Genomic DNA, 22,620 nt, shown 5'->3' on the forward strand with positions numbered 1-22,620 from the left:
CTTCTTGTCAGTGCTTTCCATATTTTCCTGTCTCCGTCGATTCTGCGGAGTACCTCCTCATTCCTTACCGTATCGTTTTCAACATTCTTCTGTACCATCATATACCAAATACATCGATTCTATTAAGATTTTCCCACAGTCTATAAAGCGTTAACGTAGACATCTGTCCTTCACATTACATTCGTAGAAATTTTTTCTCTGGTTAAAGCCGATGTTCGATACTAGCAGGCTTATCATGGGCAGGATGCCTCGTTGTCTGTGCTACTCTACTATTTACGTCCTCCTTGCTTCGTCTGTCATGCGCTTCTATGGTATCGGAGTTCCTTCATTTCATCTACTTTGTGTTCTCAATTATTAAATTGGTCGTTGTCTCATTTCTGCTCCTGCTCCTTACTTTCGTCTTCTTTTGAGTTACTCTCACTCCACATTCTTTACACTGACCATTTCATTCAACATTCAAAGCAAATCTTCATTTTTACTGTGAATGGCAATATCGTTAAAGAATCTTCAATGCTATTCATTCATCCAGATTGTTAATTCCATTCTTCAGTCTTCCTTTTATTTTCGCCATTGCTTCTTCTAGGTATGGATCAAACAGAACGGCGAAAGTCTACATTCTGTCTTAAACCCTTTTTAATTCGAGTGCGTCGTTCTTGATCTTCCATTCTTACTGTGCCCTCTTCATTCTTGTACAAACTGTGAATCCTTAGTTTTATTTTTTACAGAATGTTGATCATCTTGCATCATTTTACACTGTGGAACGCTTTTCCTGGACGATAAATCCTCTGATTGTGTCTTTCATTTTTCTCGCCTGCTTCCATGACCAATGTCAACATCAGAACTGCCTCATCAGTTTCTATTTCTTTCCTAAAGCCTCAATGTTTGTCTTCTAAAAGATCTTAATTTGTAAATTCCATTCTCCTGTGTATTATTTCTATCAGCAGCTTGGATGCATGAGTTCTGGAGGTGAATGTTGGATAATTCGCGGAGTTGTCAGCCCTTGCTATCTTCGAAATTGTGTGGTTGACCTTTATTCGAAAGTCTGATGGTATGTGTCCGGACTCATTGTTTCTGCACACCAGCTTCCATAGTCACTTGTTTGACAACTCCCCAATGATTTCAGAAACTCCGAATGAATGTTATCCGTTTCTTCTGCCTTATTTTATCGCAAGTCTTCCAAAACTGTGTTAAATTCTAATAGTACATCTCTATGTCTTCAATATCTACTCCTGCTTCTACATTAATCACGTCAGCAGACAAGTCGTTCCCCTCGTAAGCTCGTCAAATGGACTCTTTCCACATATCCACTCTCTCATTTACACCTGACATTGGAATTTTCATCTCTTTGTTATTGTTGCCACCTTTGCTTTTAATTTCACATGACGTTGTTTTGACTTTTCTAAATGCTAAGTCCATCCTTCCGAAATCCATTTCTTTTCCCATTTCGTCACATTTTTCCTCCAGGGATTTAGTCTTAGCTTCCTTGCATTTCATATATGTTTCATTCTTTGGTGACCTATATTCCTGTATTCCAGAATTTATCTCAACATTTCAGTACTCCAATCTTACTGCGACCAGTATGTTTTTCTTCTGTCTCCCAAAGTTTCTCCATTACCTTCTGTGTATCTGTATTTCTCATTCCAAATTACTTGACTGCCATTTTTAGTGCGTTCATTCACCATTCAATTCATTTGCCCACTGAAATACTTCATATTTCAGTATCTAATAGCCTCGGTGAACTCCAAGAGCAACTCATCATTCCTGCAACTTCAGTATCCCACATTGCGCATTAGTCTCCTAAACTTCAGCCTGATCTTCATCATTAATAAATTGTTATTCCAGACTGTATGTGCTCATTGGCACAGCGTAAAATCCTGTACATGTTTTTGGAATGTGTGTCCGACTATAATGTATTTCATCTAGAATCTTCCCGCGTCTTGAAACCTTCTCGAAGTGCAACTACTCCTCTTGTGGTTGTTGAACAAGTGAGTCTGCAATTACTAACCCAAATTTATTGCAGAACTCAGTTAGCCTTTCTCGTCTCTCGATCCTTTAACCAAAATATATAACGAAAAGGAAAAGGGTAAACATGATGGAGAAGAGAGGAGAAGCTCTTATTTAGAATGGGAATGGATGAGAGAGGGAATAGTGTATAGGCTGTTGGTTACTTGTGGACGCCAGCTAATGAAGGTAGAGTCATAGGAAAAGCGTGCAGTAACATGTATAAAAGATAGGAAAGCTGCTCCCTCAGCGTAGTGAAGGAGGCAAAAAAGTCAACAGATGGAAGTGATTCAGGCTTATCGATAGCTTAAATTGAGCAAAGGAAAGGACATACGACAGAGCCTTGGGTGACACCTGTAGTAGGATGCAAGGTGAGGGAATTAATGTTTATAATAGTGACAGTGTATGGAGGATTACATGGGAAGGGTCAAATAACAAAACACAGTTTCCAATAACTGGATATGTTTGGGATCAGAATCAACAAGTACTGCGTGGTTTCCTTTGTAAGTTGACACAGCATCAGAAGGAATTCTTTGCAACTGGTAGCACTCATAAGGCAACAGTTTTAATGGGTCGCTTTATGGAGGACAATCCATTATGGCTGAAACCAGCCTGTATCACAGACAGTGTGGCGATTGATGCTTGCTCATGTTTGTACTATGTGTACTCGTATCTCACAAAGACAGACGTAAAGATATCTAGAGAAGGACGTAGTCCACCGGCAAATATCACATGGCCACTGCAGTAGGTGTGGATCGCACTTTGTGTCCTAGCCTTTCTTCTTGTCGTTGAACAGCTTCTTAAACGTTACCGAAATTTCGTTGTTATTGTTACCGTACAAAAAATCTCTTTCAAAGTACTCTTTGAATGAAATTATGTAACTATGTTTCTACCATTAGGGGTAAGGGAACGATGGTGATAGGTTGCAGACGTGGCACACAATGTTGAAAACTGGAAAACACAGGCGAGGTGCAGTGCGTGACGTCAACCCGTATGTTCGCTTGATTACTTCACATATTCGAGAACACTGAATGCCAGATGTAGCGGCAATGTACATGGCCTGATTAAAATGTTTTGTCAGCCGACATGTGATTGTTTCTGTCTTTCTTTCCGGCTAGTTCCGATCGCTAGTCTGTTTTCCCTCATACTCATGTTAACATGCCCCGTAGAACAATGTTGAACGGCGTGAGAAATTTTGTCACTCCTGCCCCAGAAAAAAAGATGCCCATCCTGCCCATGTATAGGCCCGATAATAAATTACAGAACACATGGAAACATTTGTACCCAATAACAAATAACGTATGTCATCCTGATAAATAAGTGGCAGCTTGGTATACAGTACGATCTTGTGCCTAGAAGCAAATAAATATAAAACAACACCTTCTGAAGTAGAAACTGTGTCATCACGATTGTCGACCTCCAGAGAGATCAATATAAAGCTGTCAAAAAGAGTAACGCCTGGGTATGTGTAAGTAAATGTGCATTGAGAAGATAAGACAAAGGCTGCATGATGGCATAAAAAAGTTATAAGGATAAACAATTTCCTTGTGCGATTCCAGCATTGTGTTGGTATCATGATCAGTAACTCAATATATCTATAATTTATTAATTAAGGTACGGTTTGAAGATACCGTTTGACTTGTACGGCTCTTTTCATTTTTCAGTGCAGCACGGCCGGTTTTGGGATTTTACATGCCCACCATCAGGTGTGGTGCTGAAAATGAACAAGAGACCGGATCTAATGATTTTCACACGAGGCAGTACATAAGAAAAAGCAAAAAAAATCCACAATAACATTTAATATTTGCAGAAAAACCTAAGTCAATGGCAAAGCTAAATCAGAATCTACTACGAATGACAGTCCCGGTAAAGAAATTTGCAATGGACGCAAGGACACCTACACTTTGTGCTCTAACCCCAAGCAACGTAGTAGAATATGGGACGTGGTGTACCACCAGCGAACGCAGAACACGGGGTAGCCTACACGAAAAAGGAAGCAAACTGGTAAACCAGACAGGCAAAGGTACTGTCATCTGTTGACGTGAAGAACAATGTGAGACCAACTAGTATGGCCGTTCACAATTTGAAATACTGAGTTGCATTGAAAAAACAAAAAATTAGAAGAAAGTTACATGAAAAGCATGAAAGGTAAATTATGACCGGTAAAGGAACAAATTGAACAGGGGCAGGACAGAACTGTAGTGAAACTATCTGAAGGCCGGCGACATAAAATTTATGTATAAACACAATCAAAACGTTTTTCGATTCTATGAATAACATGCTAGTTTTTAATTTAATTAAGACATTTAAGACGATTTGGAATAACGTTTCATAGTCATGAGTTAAAAGAACATAAACAAGTCATAAGTTAAAAGAACGTACACATACTCCTATGAAAAAGTACCTCACTACTGAACAAAATGGAAGGCAGCAAAAGCTTCACAATGTCAAAAACTCTTGTGCCAATTAATAGCTAGCAGTAATAGCAGTAAAGCGACACATTAAAAGTAGGAGCAATTGAGAAACAGATATGTAAATGCCGGTGACTCAATGAGGCTTACGTAAGATAAGATGTGAGACAAATTGTACGTCATGAGTGACAGGGAAATTTCAATTAAGTGAGGACAAAGATAACGACGCACAATAATACCTCGCAGTCATAGAATGAAAAATTAAAAATATGCTACTTTCTATTAAAAGAGGAAATTTGCAGCTATGTTTAATAGAAGTTGGGTGGACCTTGCAATAGTTACTTTAAGAAATGGTGCAATGTACAATAATCAGAAACCAGGAGAAGGAAATGAGGCTGGTGCTGCTTCAAAACGTAAAATTTATTTAAACGGGCTGCTTGCTTAAGCTACGTTTGCTCATTCAAAATGCCCAGAGGACCACGGTTAATGCAGCGGATAACTTCTATTTATTCTGAAAGATTTAAAACAAGGCTGTTTCGTTGATCATATAGAATGGTGCAGTTAGTGTTTGTATATGAAATGGTACGACAGTAATTCTTCAGGTCTTTAGTGAGGGCGGACTTAGAACTGCCGAGATCCTGATGCTATCTGAAAAGAATGCTGAAGGAACGGCCAGTTTGGCCAATATAAGCGGGAGGATGCAGTAGACACCATGTTCTGCATAGCGATTGACTTCTCTGGTTTCATAGGTATCCGATCTTATTGGGTTATAGAGGAAGGATATAAAGCCGTGTTTCTAAGCCATTAGCCAATCCTGTAGGATATAACACCTAAATATGCAATTTTTTTTAGAATTATCATTACTAGTAGATGACGGGACAATCTGGAACCTATTGTTAGAGCGACTTTTGTTTGCGCTAGGTGGAGAAAAACATCAACAAAGTTTGGCTGGTAGCCATTAGCAAGTGCCATAAATTTAATTATATCCTACTCACACTGGCAGTTTTGTTTTGGGAGAGGAACTCTAATCCAACGGTAAAGCACTGCTTTGAATGAACTGAAGAGGAGTGAATAACGTTATCTTATCTCTCTGGTTTCCTAAATATATTTATGTAAACTTTAGTGTCCTGTAACGTAATTTCCAAATACAAAACTGGGACTCCAAAGCCTCTACTGAAACTTTAGCTGGATTTTGCTGAAGTCTTTTTGAAAAAGTCGCGGCTGGGCACCAATCCCGTGATAAGGAAGTATGATGTCATTCACATATCTTTTGTAGCACATAACTCTTTGAAGGGGTTCGGAGTGGTTTGAAAAAAGCTGATTTTCACTGTGGTTGATGTCAACGTTAGCTATTACACTTTTAATGGACATTAAATGGCTAACTAATCAGTCAGAACATATACGGTATTTTTAAAAGCAAAGTGATTAGGTAGATAAAAATTCTGAAGAAACGAAGGAAACTATAATTTTCTTGTAAATTTAGACGAGAGTTTCATCATAAGTTGTATTCAGTACTAATAATCACCTCTTTACCCGTGATATTCGTATACTTGCTGGATTTTTATCACTGTTAATATTCACTCGTGTGAGATGTGTATCTCTATTGTTAATGTCATGATTTAATGTACGACTCTGGTTTTATACTCCCATTTTTGGATCTGGAAATTGTGTTAGAGGACAGTAAAGTTTGCTTTAATATATTTAGGAAACCAACTACGGTTGGTTCCATTACTGACTGCTCTTCAGTTCATTCGAAACAGCAAAAAATTGCTGCTCTTCGTGCAATACTTTACCCAGTTATTAGAATCCCTCTCTCAAAGCAAAACTACCAGCATGAGTAGGATATCACTAAATGTATGGCACTTGCTAATGGTTACCAGCTGGACGTTATTGATGTTCACTCCAAAAAAGGCAACCGAAAGTCGCTTCTAGCGATCTGTACCTCATCATCTAATAGTAATGATAATCCTAAAAAAATTTTTGGAGGGTCCCATACGTAGATGTTATATCCGATAGGATCGGCTAATGGCTCAGTAAAGAGGACTTTATACCCGTGTTGCATATCATCACTAAGATCTGGCACCTACTGAAGTACCACAAAAACAGAGAAGACACTCGCAACGCGCAATCGGGTGTCTGTCGCATCCAGTGTAGTTAGTGTCCCACCGCCTACATAGGGCAATGTGGCCGCTCCTTTAGCACCAGGACCTTAGCAATTCTAAATCCGCCCTCACCAATCACCTGAAAAATCATAATTATTCCATTTCATTTATGAACAGGAACTGCAGCATTTTACGTAATCAGTGTAGAAGACTTGTTTTAAATCTTTTAGAAGAAATAGGAACTATCCGCAGCTTTAACCGTGTTCCGTCGGGCATTTTTAATGAGCAAACTTCGCTTAAGCAAGCAGCCTTTTTGAATAACTTTCCTGTTTTGAAGTAGCGTCCAGCCTCATTTCCTCCTCCTTCTGGTTACTGATTAATGTACGTTGCGCATGTGTACTTCTTAACTAGGTCAGTGTTTTCGCCATTGCTTTGGTGGCCCTTAATGAAGTTTAGCTACTGTAAGGCATTTGCCCATTTTGTATAGTAATGACTGTATGGTCCACCCACATTCTGCTAAACATAGCTGGAAAATTCCTCTTTTAATGGGAATGTGTATATTTTTACTTTTTCGTCCTACGACTACGGCGCATTATTGTGCGTTGTTATCTGTGTCCTCATTAAATTAAAATCTGCCTCTTGTTCTTTATGTACAGTTGCTCTCACATCTTATCTTACGTAAACCTCTGTGACTCGCCGTTTGGGTTAGCTGTTTCTGAATTGCTCCTACTTTTAATGTGTCCCGTTAGCGTTACTGCTGCTGGATGTTAATTGGTATAGAAATTGTTGTCAGTGTGGACTTCAATCTTTTTCTACCTTCCATTTTGTTTAGTAGCGAGATGCTTCTTTAATAGGAGTGGTACGGGTGTGTTATTTTAACTCATGACTGTGGCACGTTATTCCAAGCTACTGTATGTGTCCTCGCTAAATAAAAGCTTGCTTGCCATTCATTTAAAGGAAAAACCTTTTTCATTGTGTTTTACGGTTCAAACATAAACTTTATATCGCTGATTTCCAGTTGGTTTTACTACAAATCTGTTCTGCCCCTGTTCATTATGTTTCTTTTCCATTCATACTATAGTATTAATGGTTTTCATGTAATTTTCTTGTGCTTTTTTCCTTTTGAATGTAAATCACTAATTCAAATTGTGAATGACCGTCAGTACATTTGCCTCACTGATTTACCAGTTTGCGTCCGTCTTCCTGTAGGCTATTCCGTGCTCTGCGCACGGTGGTGGTACTCTACGTATTATATTTGTCTATCAAGGCCGGCGGGATCACAGCACAGAGTGTAAATGTCTTGGTATTCTTCGCATATTTCACTAATCAGGCAGTCGTTGGTAGTATTGTCCGGTGTCGCTTTGTCCTTTACTTACGTTTTACCACACCTATCCCGACAGATGTTTTCTAAAATGTTATATTGAATTTCTTTTTATGATTTCTCAAGGGTACAATCGCGTGTAAAAATTATTATTAGCTTCGGTCTCTTCTGTATTTCCAGTATCACTGCTGATAATGGGCGAGTAAGAGTCCGAAAACGGTCGTGCTTTATGCACTGAAAAATAAATACAACCTTAAAACTGAAGCTGTATATTCAACCTCTACTCTAATGCCCACTTTTCGACGTTTCTCCAACACGATTGCTTGTTGGTAATCAACGTCCCGTCAGAGCTGCAAAAAACATTTTTATTAGTCACTAGTTTAGAACATTTTCGTTCATTGTCAAACCACTGCCTACATTTGAGAGCACAGTGTTATTGCCGAATCTTGAAATAAAACTTTTCAAACATTTTGCACAGATTACAGTAGTGTGATAAATAATATATATTGAAAATGTTTCAAAATTCAGTAAAGTAGTTTAGCTTATGATATATCTGTAACTTAAAAAAATAGTACGGTTATGTTGACACCTTTATCAATGCAGTAACTATGTATTTGGTTGAAACATTACTCTCTCTAAAGCACCGAGTATACGACCACATAATATACAACTGAGACCGCCTCATGTATAAAGAACTAAGTGAGCCTGTCGAATTTTGAATGAATGAAGACAACAGTAATACAGTCAAATGACGTTTGTTACAATGGTATGACGGAAAATCAAATATATTATACACAGTGACACTTCACATACGCACATATGTCATATAAGATTAAAAGCTTTCTATAGCCTTTTCTTACAAGATGTTTGAAAATACTCCATTTCATGTTTTGTTAATAACATTGTGACTTCCAGTGTAGGTAATAGTTTGAAAATGAACGAGAAAGTTTTAAACTAGTCAGTAATAAAATATTATTTGCAGCTTTGAGGGAAACCTTTAATAAAATACAAACAATTTTTTGTTCGTTATCGATTTGCATATAGGATTGGCAGCACAAAGCATTTCATACAGCAATAAAATCACGTAGGTGTAGACGTAAAATCGGTGTTCAGCGTTCAGAACACCCGGACAACTGCCGCTGAATGACCCACACACATCCTCGTTGATAGGTGTCCACTGCCGTTTGATGAATAGTTTCATGTGGAGAAGTTACTATGCCCTCGATGAAGACCATCAGACCCAATCGGCAATATTCTCCACCATGTTAGATGCAGGGTGATTATAATTAGACTTTCGCAACTTGGGCCAGTGCATAGGGAAAACTACTTACGGTATGGGTACCAGACAGTATAGGAATGATGTTCAGACTATGCGCTGAAGGATTTACGTTGTTAATAGTGTTGGTCTCACAAGCTTCGAAATGGCTGCGAATGGAACAGTGACCCGAAAATGTAGAATAAATTTCTTTTATTTCACGTCTATGATTACAAACTTGTAGGTCCGGACTACCGTTTTCGGTCAGCAATGACCATCAACAAAATATACGAAAAACACCAATACAACTGGTGGATTGCCTACATCTGAAAGCAGTGAAATGGGGCATGATGAAGAGTATTACTGACATGCATGCGAAACTCTGCGATTTAAATAAGATGAGGCCTCTCAACATTACTGACACTTTTCTATCCCTTTTAATAACCTGATTTTTGTCGCGTTTTAATTTGTTTCATTTCATTACTGTAAATCCTTTTACACCTTACAAGCGCTGTACATACTTTACTGCTTGTATCTCTCTTTTTATTCTATACTTGTCAATTACCGTTGAAGAATATGTGTGTGCCTACAGTAGAGGCATCTGGCGAACTTGCGACACAAACATTTTGTGGCTACTGAATGGCAGTTTCTTTTGAACAATCGTGCTCCTGACAAGATGACTCTTACATTAACTGTAATTAATATATCTGTGACGATGCTGATGCTGATTTTGTGTTTAGCATTTAGCGATGCCACGTTGGCTTCATTACATTAGGATATGTTTTTTTTATATAAAACAGGTATGCCTTAATATATTTAAAGGGCACAATTTTCATGTTTATGACAGTAATACCTTTCATCATGGCTTGTTCTATTGTTTTAAGCTGTAGACAATCCACTAGATGTGTATTTTTCCCATATTTTGCTGCAGATCTGATGATGGTCAATGTTGACCGAAACCGGTAGAGGCGGCCGGTGAGGCCGAGTGGTTCTAGGTGCTTCAGTCTGGAACCGCGCGACATCTATGGCCGCAGGTTCGAATACTGCCTCGGGAATGGGTGTGTGTGATGTCCTTAGTTAGGTTTAAGTACGTTCTAGGGGATTCATGACCTCAGATGTTAAGTCCCACAGTGCTCATAGCCATTTGAACCATTTTGAAACTGGTTAGTCTGAGGACCTACAAGTTTGTGACCATGGACGTGAAATAAAAGAAATTTATTGGTGCTGGTATAACGATTTGCCGTAACTGGTGTGGAAAAGCTGAACAGGGTTTTTCTCGCAGAGCTGTTTTATCAGCACCACAGCAATAGTGCTACTGCTCTTGGCCACTGTCGATGCATTAAAGGAATACGAAGAGGTCCTCTTTCCGCACCACGGTTGAGGAACGTGCTTCGGAAGATCGAATTAACTGTTAATTTTGGGATTGCTCCCGAGAGAGGCCGACGGCCAGTTGCGCAACAATTGTTGAAGAAGTTGCTGTTGTCAGGGCTGAGAATGCTGGATGCAATGTGCTATCTTCAAGCAGCGAGCCTTGTCATGACAGTTGAACATTCCCTGCAAGCTACCACGATGCAGAGCGCCTCTCTTGCAGAGTCTGCCACTTGAGCATGCCAAACATCTCCGTAATGCTATCACACTTACCAAATAAGCCTGTGACGAAACACGCCGCTCTTCTTTGGATCTTCTCTATCTCCTCTGTCAACCCTACCTGGTACGAATTCCACAATGATGAGCAATACTCAACTATAGGCCGAACGAGTGTTTTGTAAGCCACCTGCTTTGTTGATGGACTACATTTTCTAAGGCCACTCCCAATGAATTTCAACCTGGCACCCGCCTTACCAACAATTAATTTTATATGATCATTCCACTTCAAATCGTTCCGTACGCTTACTCCCAGATATTTTACAGAAGTGACTGTTATTTTTCTTTGTTCCGATATCATATAATCATACAATAAAGTATCCTTCTTTCTATGTATTCGCAGTACATTACATTTGTCTATGTTAAGGGTTAGTTGCCACTCCCTGCTCCCTGCATCTGAAAGAATCTGCATGGCGCAGCGTAGCGCGGTCTCACGGCCGACTTACCACCGAAGGCGATGCATCGCAGGTGCAGCGTGTCGCCCTCTGAGAAGGGCCCGGCTACGGAGGTGAACCTGTGGCCGGCGTCGTCCTCGATCAACAGTCGCGTCGGAGGCACTGCAGCAGAAAATTAGTGGCCGTCACGTCTCAGTTGCGTGGCAACCTAAATCAAAAGCCCCAGCCACAACTCAAGGAACTCAAGTCAACACACACACACACACACACACACACACACACAAACACACACACTCTGCTACTTGCAAGCAAGTGTTATTTACAAACAAAAGCGTCTCATACAACTCTTCGACTTTTCCTTGAACAGTACCAAGTTGAATGAATGTCATTTCCATTTAAACTGCCGTCCGCTGTGGCCGAGTGGTTCTAGGTGCTTCAGTCCGGAACCACGCTGCTGCTACGGTCGCAGGTTCGAATCGTGCCTCGGGCATGGATGTGTGTGATGTCAAATGGTTCAAATGGCGCTGAGCACTATGGGACAACTGCTGACGTCATCAGTCCCCTATAACTTAAACCTAACAAACCTAAGGACATCACACATCCATGCTCGAGACAGGATTCGAAACTGCGACCGTGGCGGTCGCGCGGTTCCAGACAGTAGCGCCAAGAAACCGCTCGGCCACGCTAGCCGGCCCTGGGTGATATCCTTATGTGGGTTTTAAGTAGTTCTAAGTCTAGGGGACTGATGACCTCATATGTTAAGTCTTATAGTACTCAGAGTAATTTTGAACCATTTAAACTCACCGGGCAAAGCAATAGCCTCAGCTAAAAGGAGCAAACTACTTTGGAGAATCCTGTGCGCTGGGTGACCACGTGACCCGCCACCACTGATGATATTCAGTCAAATCATGTGATGTGTTCCACTTGAAGCCATGTAACACAGTGAAAGAACAGTGGTTGATAAAAGATCCTAACAGATAATGGCCGGAAACGTTTACAGCTTTCTCAAGAAGAACCCAGCATGACTTGCTACTGTCGCTGAAAGTTAGTCAATTTCAATAATCTTCGCAACGATGTTCATAGGTTTTAGAAAATAAACTGACGCTAAACCACACTTAGACTCAGGTTTTACAGTTTCTAAGCACAATTGAAAAAAGCTCGACTTTTTCATTTCACAGAATTGGCATGTGATTAGTTAAACTGAGGAATTAAAATTTCTAGTTGCTCAGACAGATAACAAACAGTCGTGGAAAGCCCTAGTTCACAATCATCTTCAAAGATTTCAAAAATGGATCTGAGCACTATGGAACTTAACATCTTAGGTCATCGGTCCCCAAGAACGTAGAACTACTTAAACCTAACTAACCTAAGGACATCACACACATCCGTGCACGAGGCAGGATTCGAACCTGCGACCGTAGCAGTCGCGCGGCTCCGGACTGAGCGCCTAGAACCACGAGACCACCGCGGCCGGCTTCAAAGATTTAATGCTGCCATTTTTACTATTTTAACGGTATCTGAAGTAAGTGACATTCGACAAGAAAAGTAGTCTACTTATTTTTCATTCGCTTATGGCGTACAGTACTATGTTTTTGAGTAACTTCCAATTCTCAAAGGGTACATTTGGCTCAGAAACCTGCGGTTCGGCCAATAAGTGGTGTAAGTTGGGGAAACTCTTGTCGACCCCCATTCTTTAGTTTGGGTAATTTTAAATCGGCCTCTCAATATATGTATATTCTGTACTGTCGTTTCTTTTTAACAATTTCAGCATATTAAAAAAAATGGCAGCTCTCACTTGGTTAATACTAGGCAGAAATCCAATCTGAAATTGGATCACACTTCCCTGACTCTTGTGCAGAAGGGCGTGCTATTGTATATCTACATCAACATCTACATCTACATGGATACTCTGTAAATCACATTTAACTGTCTGGCAGAGGGTTCATCGAACCACCTTCATCATTCTCTATTATTCCAGTTTCGTATAGCGCGAGGAAAGAATGAATCTTTCCGTACGAGCTCTGATTTCCCTTATTTTGTCGTGGTGATTTTTCCTCCGTATGTAGGTCGGTGTCAACAAAATATTTTCGCATTCGAAGGAGAAAGCTGGTGATTGGAATTTCGCGAGAAGATTGCGTCGCAAAGAAACCCGCCTTTCTTTTAATGATCCTGTATCATTCCGGCGACACTATCTCCCATACTTCGCAATAAAACAAAACATGCTGCCTCCCTTGGAACTTTTTCGATGAACTCCGTCAGTCCTATCTGGTAAGGATCCCACACCGCGCAGCTGTAATCTTAAAGAGGACGGAGAAATGTAGTGTAGGCAGTCTCATTAGTAAACCTGTTACATCTTCAAGTACCTGCCAGTTAAACGCAGTCTTTGGTTAGACGTCCCCACAACATTTTCTATGTGCTCTTTCCAATTTAAGCCGTTCGTAATTGTGTTACCTAGGCATTTAGTTGAATTTAGATTGGACTGATTTATCGTGTAACCGAAGTTTAACGAGTTCCTTTTGGCACTCGTGTGGGTGACCTCACACTTTTCTATATTTAGGGTCAACTGCCACTTTTCGTACAATTCAGATATTTTTTCTAAATCGTGTTGGAGTTTGTTTTGATCTTCTGATGACTTTATTAGTCGATAAACGACAGCGTCATCTGGAAACAACCGAGGATGGCTGCTCAGATTGTCTCCCAATTCGTTTATATAGATAAGAAACAGCAAAGGGCATATAACACTACCTTGGGGAACGCCAAAAAACTCTTCTGCTTTACTTGATGACTTTCCATCAGTTACTACGAACTGTGACCTCTCTGACAGGAAATCACAAATCCAGTCACATAACTAAGACGATATTCCACAAGAAAGCAATTTCAATACGAGTGGCTTGTGTCGGACAGTGTAAAAAGCCTTCCGGAAATCCAAAACTACGGAATAGTTCTGAAATCCCTTGTCAATAGCACTCAACATTTCATGTGAATACAGAGATAGTTGTGTTCCACAGGAACGATGTTTTCTAAACCCATGTTGACTGTGTGTCAATAGACCGTTTCCTTCGAGGTAATTCATAATGTTCGAACACAACATATGTTCCAAAATCCTGCAGCATATCGACGTTAACTATATGGGCCTGTAATTTAATGGATTACTGGTACTACCTTTCTTGAATGTTGGTGTGACCTGTACAATTTTCCAGTCTTTGGGTATGGATCTTTGGTCGAGCGAACGGTTGTATATGATTGTTAAGTATGGAGCTAATGCATCAGCATACTCCGAAAGCAACCTAACTGGTATACAGTTTGGACCAGAAGACTTGCTTTTATTAAGTAATTTAAGTTGCTTCACTACTCCGAGGATATTTACTTCCACGTTACTCATGTTCTCAGCTGTTCTCGATTCGACTTCTGGAATATTTACTTCGTCTTCTTTTGTGAAGGCATTTCGGAAGGCTGTGTTTAGTAACTCTGCTTTGGCGGCACTGTCCACTTTTCATAAGCTAACACAAGAATTTATAATTTTCAGAAGTAATCCACGCGCTTTCAATTCGGAACTGAAGAGTTTCCTCCTCGGTCACTCCCTTCATTCTGCAGAGGAGTTCCTTGCAAAAATTAAGCTGATCCCTGTGTTATATTGTTGACTGCGTTTACATAAGCTTGTTCCTTGTCTTCTTTTGGGTTCATAAACATTTTATTTCATCTGTTACTCCTTTTATGTTGTAATCTCGTGTACGGACACGTTCCATGACTTTGGATATTTGCTCCTCAGTTCCACCCAATGGAAATAGAAGTGTAAAACAAAGCAAATAAAAAATCTTGGGAAGAGAACTGTGTGCAATGAACGGTTCGAGTCAGGACCTCCCAAAAGAACATTAGTAACAGCGTCACGTAAGAAATAATGCCACACTTGGCAGTTGCCATGCTATTCCACATCCTAATTCAAGCCAAAGTGTGTCCAGCAAAACCTTGTCCCGCCAACACGAGGCTCTGGCGACGCATAACTGCGTGCGGCGTGGTCAAAGAACAGGTGCCATCAACGCAGCGCCGTGCAGAGGTGACTCATTAGCCCAATTAGACAAAGAAATGAGGCGTTCATGTCAAATTTTTTTTCAGTTAAAGCTTCAAATTTAATCATATTATATCTAAAAAAAATTCTGTAGCTTGTACATTTTCTTGTGTTACTACTACTTTTATTTAGAAATTAAGACATAATATGAGCTTCTTACAAAGATGACAGAATATAATATTGGATCCACTAACATCATCTCTCTCTCTCCAGTGAGGCACAAAAAGCACAACAGGTAAGCTACACCAGATTTCACATTATGCTACGCACAGTAACCCCATTCTGTACTTATAACGTTGAGGCTTATCGTCATAGAGGCGGTACGTACACGTACGAATAACTTTCCCTTTAAAGATGTTCAAAGCGACCACCTAGTATTTGCAAATACTTTACCACTCGATGGATCATAATTTGTTGAACCCTACACAACAGACCTGCATGCACAACTGCCTAAGCGGCAGGCACGGGAGCTATTACGTCGTGTACATCTATGGCAGGTGTACTATAAACTTTTTTCTTTAAGGAGAGGTTTCCTATATTTTGGTTCAAAAATCGATTTTTTTAAACTGTATTTTTGCATCCATAAAAGTGTTTAGAATCCACCCCTGAAACGGTTTTTCCGAATAAGGAACGGAAATGTTTGTTATTCGCGGTTGAACAAAAAACGCACCTGCCTGAAATTGGCCTTTTTCACGTACTAGTTGTTTTTTTTCTTTCGGAGGACGAGTTACTGTACCGGTGCTCAGGAGGAAACACGCAGAATTAAAATGAAAGTTTGAACGCTTGTGTTTGGAATTTAGCCCCCAAGCATTGGCATTCTGGTGCAAAGACTGTGGAGATTGTGACTTTCCTGGCAGCGAGCAGCTTCAGCGGAGTGTATTCAGCAATTCTGAAGACAATGACAACGATGGACGTCACCCTGGGACTCTATTCGACGCAGTTCGCCAAGCATTCAGACGACCACATGTTTCAAGAGGCCGAAAACCGACCGGCCTTACGAGCGGCTCTGGAGCAGGACAGTATTGCCCAGATGGAGCAGAACGCCCTCCGCGAGGAAGAGGAAGGACTGCTTTATGGACCAGGAATAGCAGATTGAGCGTACGTAGTATAATGTTGCATTTATATGTAAACAAATCTTCAAACGCGTTTTTCTCGAAATGACGTTTCTTTTATGGCGCGGTATGGAAACTACAAACCTACTGAATTGATTTGCATAAGTCTTTGTTTCCGACGAAGCTTACTAAATTGTCTAGGAGTTGTACCACTTTTATTCCGATCCATCAAACATAAATATTTTTACTTGGCCGACGAATTCGAAAAATCGATGAAAAACCCTATTTCTATTCAAATAGTCGCCATTTTGTTTCCTATGGTCCAAATAACTTATGCGAGGTACAAATCCTAAAGAATCTTATATACTTCGCTAACGTCAACTCAATTTTGATTTCCGACGAGACGGCTGACCTGTGACAAACCGCGCGTGGAGGTCTACATCGAAATTTTGTTTCGTTCCTACGGCACTTCCGTCCGCAGCTCGTGGTCGTGCGGTAGCTTTGTCGCTTCCCGCGCCCGGGTTCCCGGGTTCGATTCCCGGTGGGGTCAGGGATTTCCTCTGCCTCGTGATGACTGGGTGTTGTGTGATGTCCTTCAGTTACATAGGTTTCAGAAGTTTTAAGTTCTAGGGGACTGATGACCATAGATGTTAAATCCCATAGTGCTCAGAGCCATTTGAACCTACGGCGCTTCCGCCTTTACTCTTTGACATTTCCGGTCGACAAAATTCCAGTTTGTAGAGGAAATATCAATAAACATTTTGAGCAAATTTGACATTCATATCTATAACACGTCCTGAGAAAAAAATTCTCAAAGAACATGCTTCTTTCGGGCCAAATATAGTAAAGCTCCCCTTAAATGTTTCGGCATGTAAAAATCTAGTGCACTAAGATCCGGGGAGCGTGGTTCCCAGAACATTTGACCTCTACGATCAGTTCATTTCCCTCGAAGACTTAAATGGTTACGCACATTTATTCTAAAGTGTGGCGATGCACCATAATACTTAAAACATAATTGTCGCCGAGCACCAGGTTAGAAGTTTTCTAATGCGTCAAGCTAAGTATTGAAAAGGAACGTACGATACATAGCGCATTAAACTTGTCCGGCAGTAGTGAAGGGTGCCAAAGCATTCCTCTCACGAAATCATCCCACAGATTTATTCTGAAGCGTGACTGGGAGTCACGTTCATAGATGGCACGTACGTTGTGTTACGAGCAATAATGACTGTTGAAGCGGTTGAAAAAGTATTCACGAGTGAAGCTAGATTCTTCATTCAATATCAAATTATATATAAAATGTTCATTATCTTCCACTTGACACGAAAGCCAATCACAAAACTGTACATCGAATTCAGCTTTCTGACAGGTGGTTTTGAGTTAATGCGTAATGATAATGGATGCAGTTCAAATGCCTCTGAGCATTATCGGACTTAACATCTATGGTCATCAGTCCCATAGAACGTAGAACTACTTAAACCTAACTAACTGAAGGACATCACACAACACCCAGCCATCACGAGGCAGAGAAAATCCCTGACCCCGCCGGGAATCGAACCCGGGCACCCGGGCGTCGGAAGCGAGAACGCTACCGCACGACCACGAGATGCGAGCAATGGATGCAGTTCTTCGTCGTGAAACTAACATCTAGCCCTTCAGATATCTGGAACTGCCTTGCAGTACCACGGGTACTTCGTCGAGGTTACTGGCGTATGTCTAGTGCTTGGACGGCAACTGTCCACTGTACACACATCAGAAAATGTTTTGCATCACCTCGGTTCCACAAGTTCCGGAACCTGTACAGAAAAATGGAATAGCGATCAACATAAACATCAATTCCGCTCTTTTTACTGCTCATAAAAACTACACATTACATGTTGTACCACCATACAGGGAGACCTTAAGAGGTGGTGATCCAAATTGCTGTCTACACCGGTAACTCTAATACCCAGTAGCACGTTCTCTTGCGTTGATGCATGGTTGGATTCGTCGTGGCATACTATTCACAAGTTCATCTAGGCACTATTGGTCTACATTGTTCCACTACTCAACGGCGATTCGGCGTAGATACCTCAGAGGCATTGGTGGGTCACGTTGTCCGTAAAGAGCCGTTTTCGATCTATCCCAGGTATGTTCAGTAGGGTTCATGTCTGGACAACACGATGCCACTCTAGTCGGGCGATGTCGATACCCTGAAGGAAGTCGTTCTAAGATGTGTGCACTATCAGGGTGCGAATTGTCGTCCATGAAGACGAATGCCTCGAAAATATGCTGCCGACATGGTTGCGCCACCTGTCGGGGGATGACATTCACGTATCGTACAGCCGTTACAGCGCTTTCCATGACCACCACCGCGTACTTCAACCCCACATAATGCCACCCAAAACAACAGGGAACCTTTACCTTGCAGCACTCTCTGGACAGTGTGTCTAAGGTGTTCAGAATGACCACGTTGCCTCCAAACACGGCTCCGACGATTCTCTGGTTGAAGGCACATGATACAATAATCGCTGAAGAGAACGTGTTACCAATGCTGAGCGCTCCATTCGGCATGTTTTTGGGCTTATGTGTACCGAGCAGCATGGTGTCGTAGATGCAAAGCTGGACCTCGCCAAGGAAGTCGGGAGTGAAGTTGCGCATCATGCAGCCTATTGCACTCAGTTTTAGTCGTAACACGACGTCCTGTAGCTGCACGAAAAGCATTATTCAACATGGTGGCGTTGCTGTCAGGGTTCCTCCGAGCCGTAATCCGCAGGTAACTGTAATCCACTGCTGTAGTAGCCCTTGGGCCACCTCAGAGAGGCATGTCATCTACAGTTCCTGTGTCTTTGTATTTCCTCTATGTCCGAACAACATCGCTTTGGCTCACTCCTGGACACTACCCTTGTTGAGAGCCCGTTTTAGCACAAGGTAACAATACGGACGAGATCGACCCGCGGTATTGGCCGTCTAGGCATGGTTGAACTACAGACAACACGAACCGTGTATCTCCTTCCCGTTGGAATCTGTAACTGATCAGCTGTTGGACCTCCTCCATCTACTAGATGGTGATCATGGATGGTTGTTTACATCTGTGGGCGGGTTTAGTGGCACCTCTGAACTGTCAAAGGGACGGCGTCAGTGGTACAATATCCACAGTCAATATCTATCTTCTGGAGTTCTGGGAACCGGGGCGATGCACAACTTTTCTTGATATCTGTGTATGGATAAAGATTTCTCAAAGGTGTTGCTCCAGGCTACGAAAACCATTCTTATCGGGATTTCGCTTTTAAGGGTACCATGCAACGAACGCACACAGCTCCAAAAGCATGTCAATGTATTCATTGTAGGTCTGACGTCCCCGCAATTTACTCGGTGAGGTACCACGGCTGGCACGCTGGGACGGCGTGGTAGATATTACTCTTGACATTCCGGTGTACTACACGAAGTGATAGTGTTGCCAGCTTCTCGTTTTCATACATGTTTTCAAAATGCACCCAATCTGATTTTGCCACGTAAAGTTTTGTTTTGAATGTGGATGAGGAATCGCATATCGACCTCCAAGTGAGGTAAATTTTCTTCACGCTGTATGGAGATGCACCCCATGAACGGGCAGAATATCATAGAAACAAAGTACTAGATACTTCTTTCCACTCACCGGAATGTCTTATAGCGAAATTTTCTGGGGTAACTGTTCATTGAGGTACAGAATTATTTCTTGCACAAATGCCTGTAATAAGGGAGAACTGTATTGTCTCCTAAGAATCTCTTGTTGACATATCTTTAAACAGTTGGTCACACTGGTAACACCCCTGCTGTACGTTTCCCCTCATAAAATTTGTAGTCAACAATCAGAAACAGTTTGAGTACTGCACTAAAATTTTTGATAATAACGCTAGAAGGAGAAATGATTTACACTATCAACCTGAGAGTCTACAGATACCTGCGGATGTAAGTGCTGGACAAAATAAAAAATTCAGAGTCGTAGAACTGAACTATCTCAAGATATTGTGTAGGATATCACGGGGAGACCACGTAAGATATACAATTAGGGAAACTACATAGACTCAAGAAAGCATCACAAACAGAAAGGCAGCTCATCTAGTACGGTCATAGAAAACGAATGACAGTTGGCAAAATGTGACCTTGAGGTACCATCTGCGGGGTAAAAAGAGGAGAGATACGCCAGAGGCTGCCTGGTTAGATGGCGTAAGGAGGCCATGAAAGAGAAGAAAAATAAAAGAGTTACTGCCCACCATGCATGTGGAGCACGTGGTGATCTCACCGCGGACTTCTAGACTGAGCCACTCACAACTGATTTCATCATACGTGTACTGGTCTGTAGATGGCGTTGACGAAACACTGAAACTAGTAGCGAAGTAAATAAAAAATCTTAAGTACAGCTGGAGGAACATCTTATTGAATTAAAAAAATAAAAGAAGGCGACGAAGCATGCCAAGATGGAAGCCGTTTTCTTCATTTATGTGGGATGCGGTGGCAGCTGTAAGAACCGTACAGGAAGAAGATCCCACATCTATCCATCACACAGCCTACAAAAAGGACTTAGGCCTTCAGCTTAAAAATGTTTGACCAACTACCCAGTGATATAACAGTAGAATGAATAACAAAATTAGCTTTTGACCCAAACTAAAATCATATTTCCATGACAATGCCATATATCGCAGAATTTCTTAACGTGTAGTAGTAAGAATGTGTGTGTACGTAACAGTGTCACTGAACATTGTGAAGAGTCTATCACTGTAAGTATGTTTTCCTTTTCCCTGTCACTGAGTAGGTGACTAGACCATGTTCCAGTCCCATGGCGTTGTTCGATAACGATATTTACAGAACAATCCTACGTATGGCTGGGATAATTGTGCCATATCGAAGACGATTAAAAATTCCTATTACAGACTTCTAGAGGTTGTGGGTGAAGTTTTATGTGGCGAGTCTGTACGTAAATGTACGGTTTGAGCAGAAAATAAATTTGAAGATCGGATCACTTTCAAATCTCTCACTTCACAGTACACTGGTAAGTTGAGAATAGGGGAAACTATGACATCCGTTAACACCTTAGTGCCAATACAATAACTGCAGCGAAAAATTAGTATGTGCGAAACTAGGATGTGCTCCACAGTCACCCTGCTCTCTCGCCTTTGAGGAGGACGTCCTTCGTCACACCGAAGAGAACGTGAGGACACGTACTCAAGACACTGCCTATGCCATGCACTCAGGTCAGAGTGCATTGTCTCCTGTGTGAGCGTACCGTGAAGCGGAAAATTTGAGAGTTATCCGATCCTTAAACTGATTTTACATCCAAACGGTACATTTCCGAACAAGAGTTCCGCATCGAAACTTCATCTACTAAGTCCCCTCCGCTGGCCGCGGTGGCCGAGAGGTTCTAGGCACTTCGGTCCGGAACCGCGCGACTGCAGGTTCGAAGCCTGCCTCGGTCATGGATGTGTGTGATGTCCTTAGGTTAGTTACGTTTAAGTACTTCTAAGTTCTAGGGGACTGATGACCTCAGATGTTAAGTCCCATAGTTCTCGGGGGAATTTGAACCATTTGAACTAAGTCCCCTCCAAAACCCCTCGATGCAGGCACAGTGGGCATGATTTATTGTGCCTGTCTGAGAGTTTTGCGCACCCACGGACTGCAGCAGACCAAAATGAATACAAACTAGAAATTTACTATCTCTGTCAAAGAACGCTAGACGTGAGAAGTTTTCACAGTATTGCACTAGAAATTCAGACACTCCTCTTGTTGTTTGTTCAACAAACAAAGTCGTTTTTGATGAGGTTTCGCACTTAGCATGTCACTGTGCAGTGGAAACACGACGGAGCAACCACAACTAAAACAAGGCCAGAGCGACTTCATGTACTTGTGAACACAGACCGTCGACCACTGCAAAGACCGAGCGAGGTGGCGCAGTGGTTAGCACACAGGACTCGCATTCGGGAGGACGACGGTTCAATCCCGTCTCCGGCCATCCTGATTTGGGTTTTCCGTGATTTCCCTAAATCGTTTCAGGCAAATGCCGGGATGGTTCCTTTGAAAGGGCACGGCCGATTTCCTTCCCAATCCTTCCCTAACCCGAGCTTGCGCTCCGTCTCTAATGACCTCGTTGTCGACGGGACGTTAAACACTACCCACGACCACCACCACTGCAAAGGGTGGTTGATGAAGAAAGTCACTTGGAACTAGTTGTAGGTGTCACTATTGGTTTTTCAAAGTACTACCAGCAGCCCAGGTAGCTCAATGAGTGTGCGTAGAGAGCTAAGATGAATGGAGTACGACAGCCGAGCAGCTACGCTGCAGAGTGAAAATTCATTCTGGAAATGGTGGAGCAGCTCATCATAATACACATATTTTAGTAATCAGTCCTAAGCGAAGCTTA

At 41.6% G+C, this 22,620-nt stretch overlaps 1 protein-coding gene across 1 annotated transcript in view; it reads right to left on the reverse strand.

Moving 5' to 3' along the window:
- Window positions 1-22,620, reverse strand: part of LOC126267870 (hemicentin-2-like) — a 778,179-nt gene that overhangs the window by 281,134 nt on the left and 474,425 nt on the right. Inside the window, exon 4 of the mRNA XM_049973180.1 lies at window positions 11,181-11,291. Coding sequence (XP_049829137.1) covers window positions 11,181-11,291 — 111 coding nt within the window. The remainder of the gene's footprint in view (window positions 1-11,180; window positions 11,292-22,620) is intronic.

This window comes from Schistocerca gregaria, chromosome 4 (assembly GCF_023897955.1).
Source record: "Schistocerca gregaria isolate iqSchGreg1 chromosome 4, iqSchGreg1.2, whole genome shotgun sequence".
Taxonomy (NCBI): domain Eukaryota; kingdom Metazoa; phylum Arthropoda; class Insecta; order Orthoptera; family Acrididae; genus Schistocerca; species Schistocerca gregaria.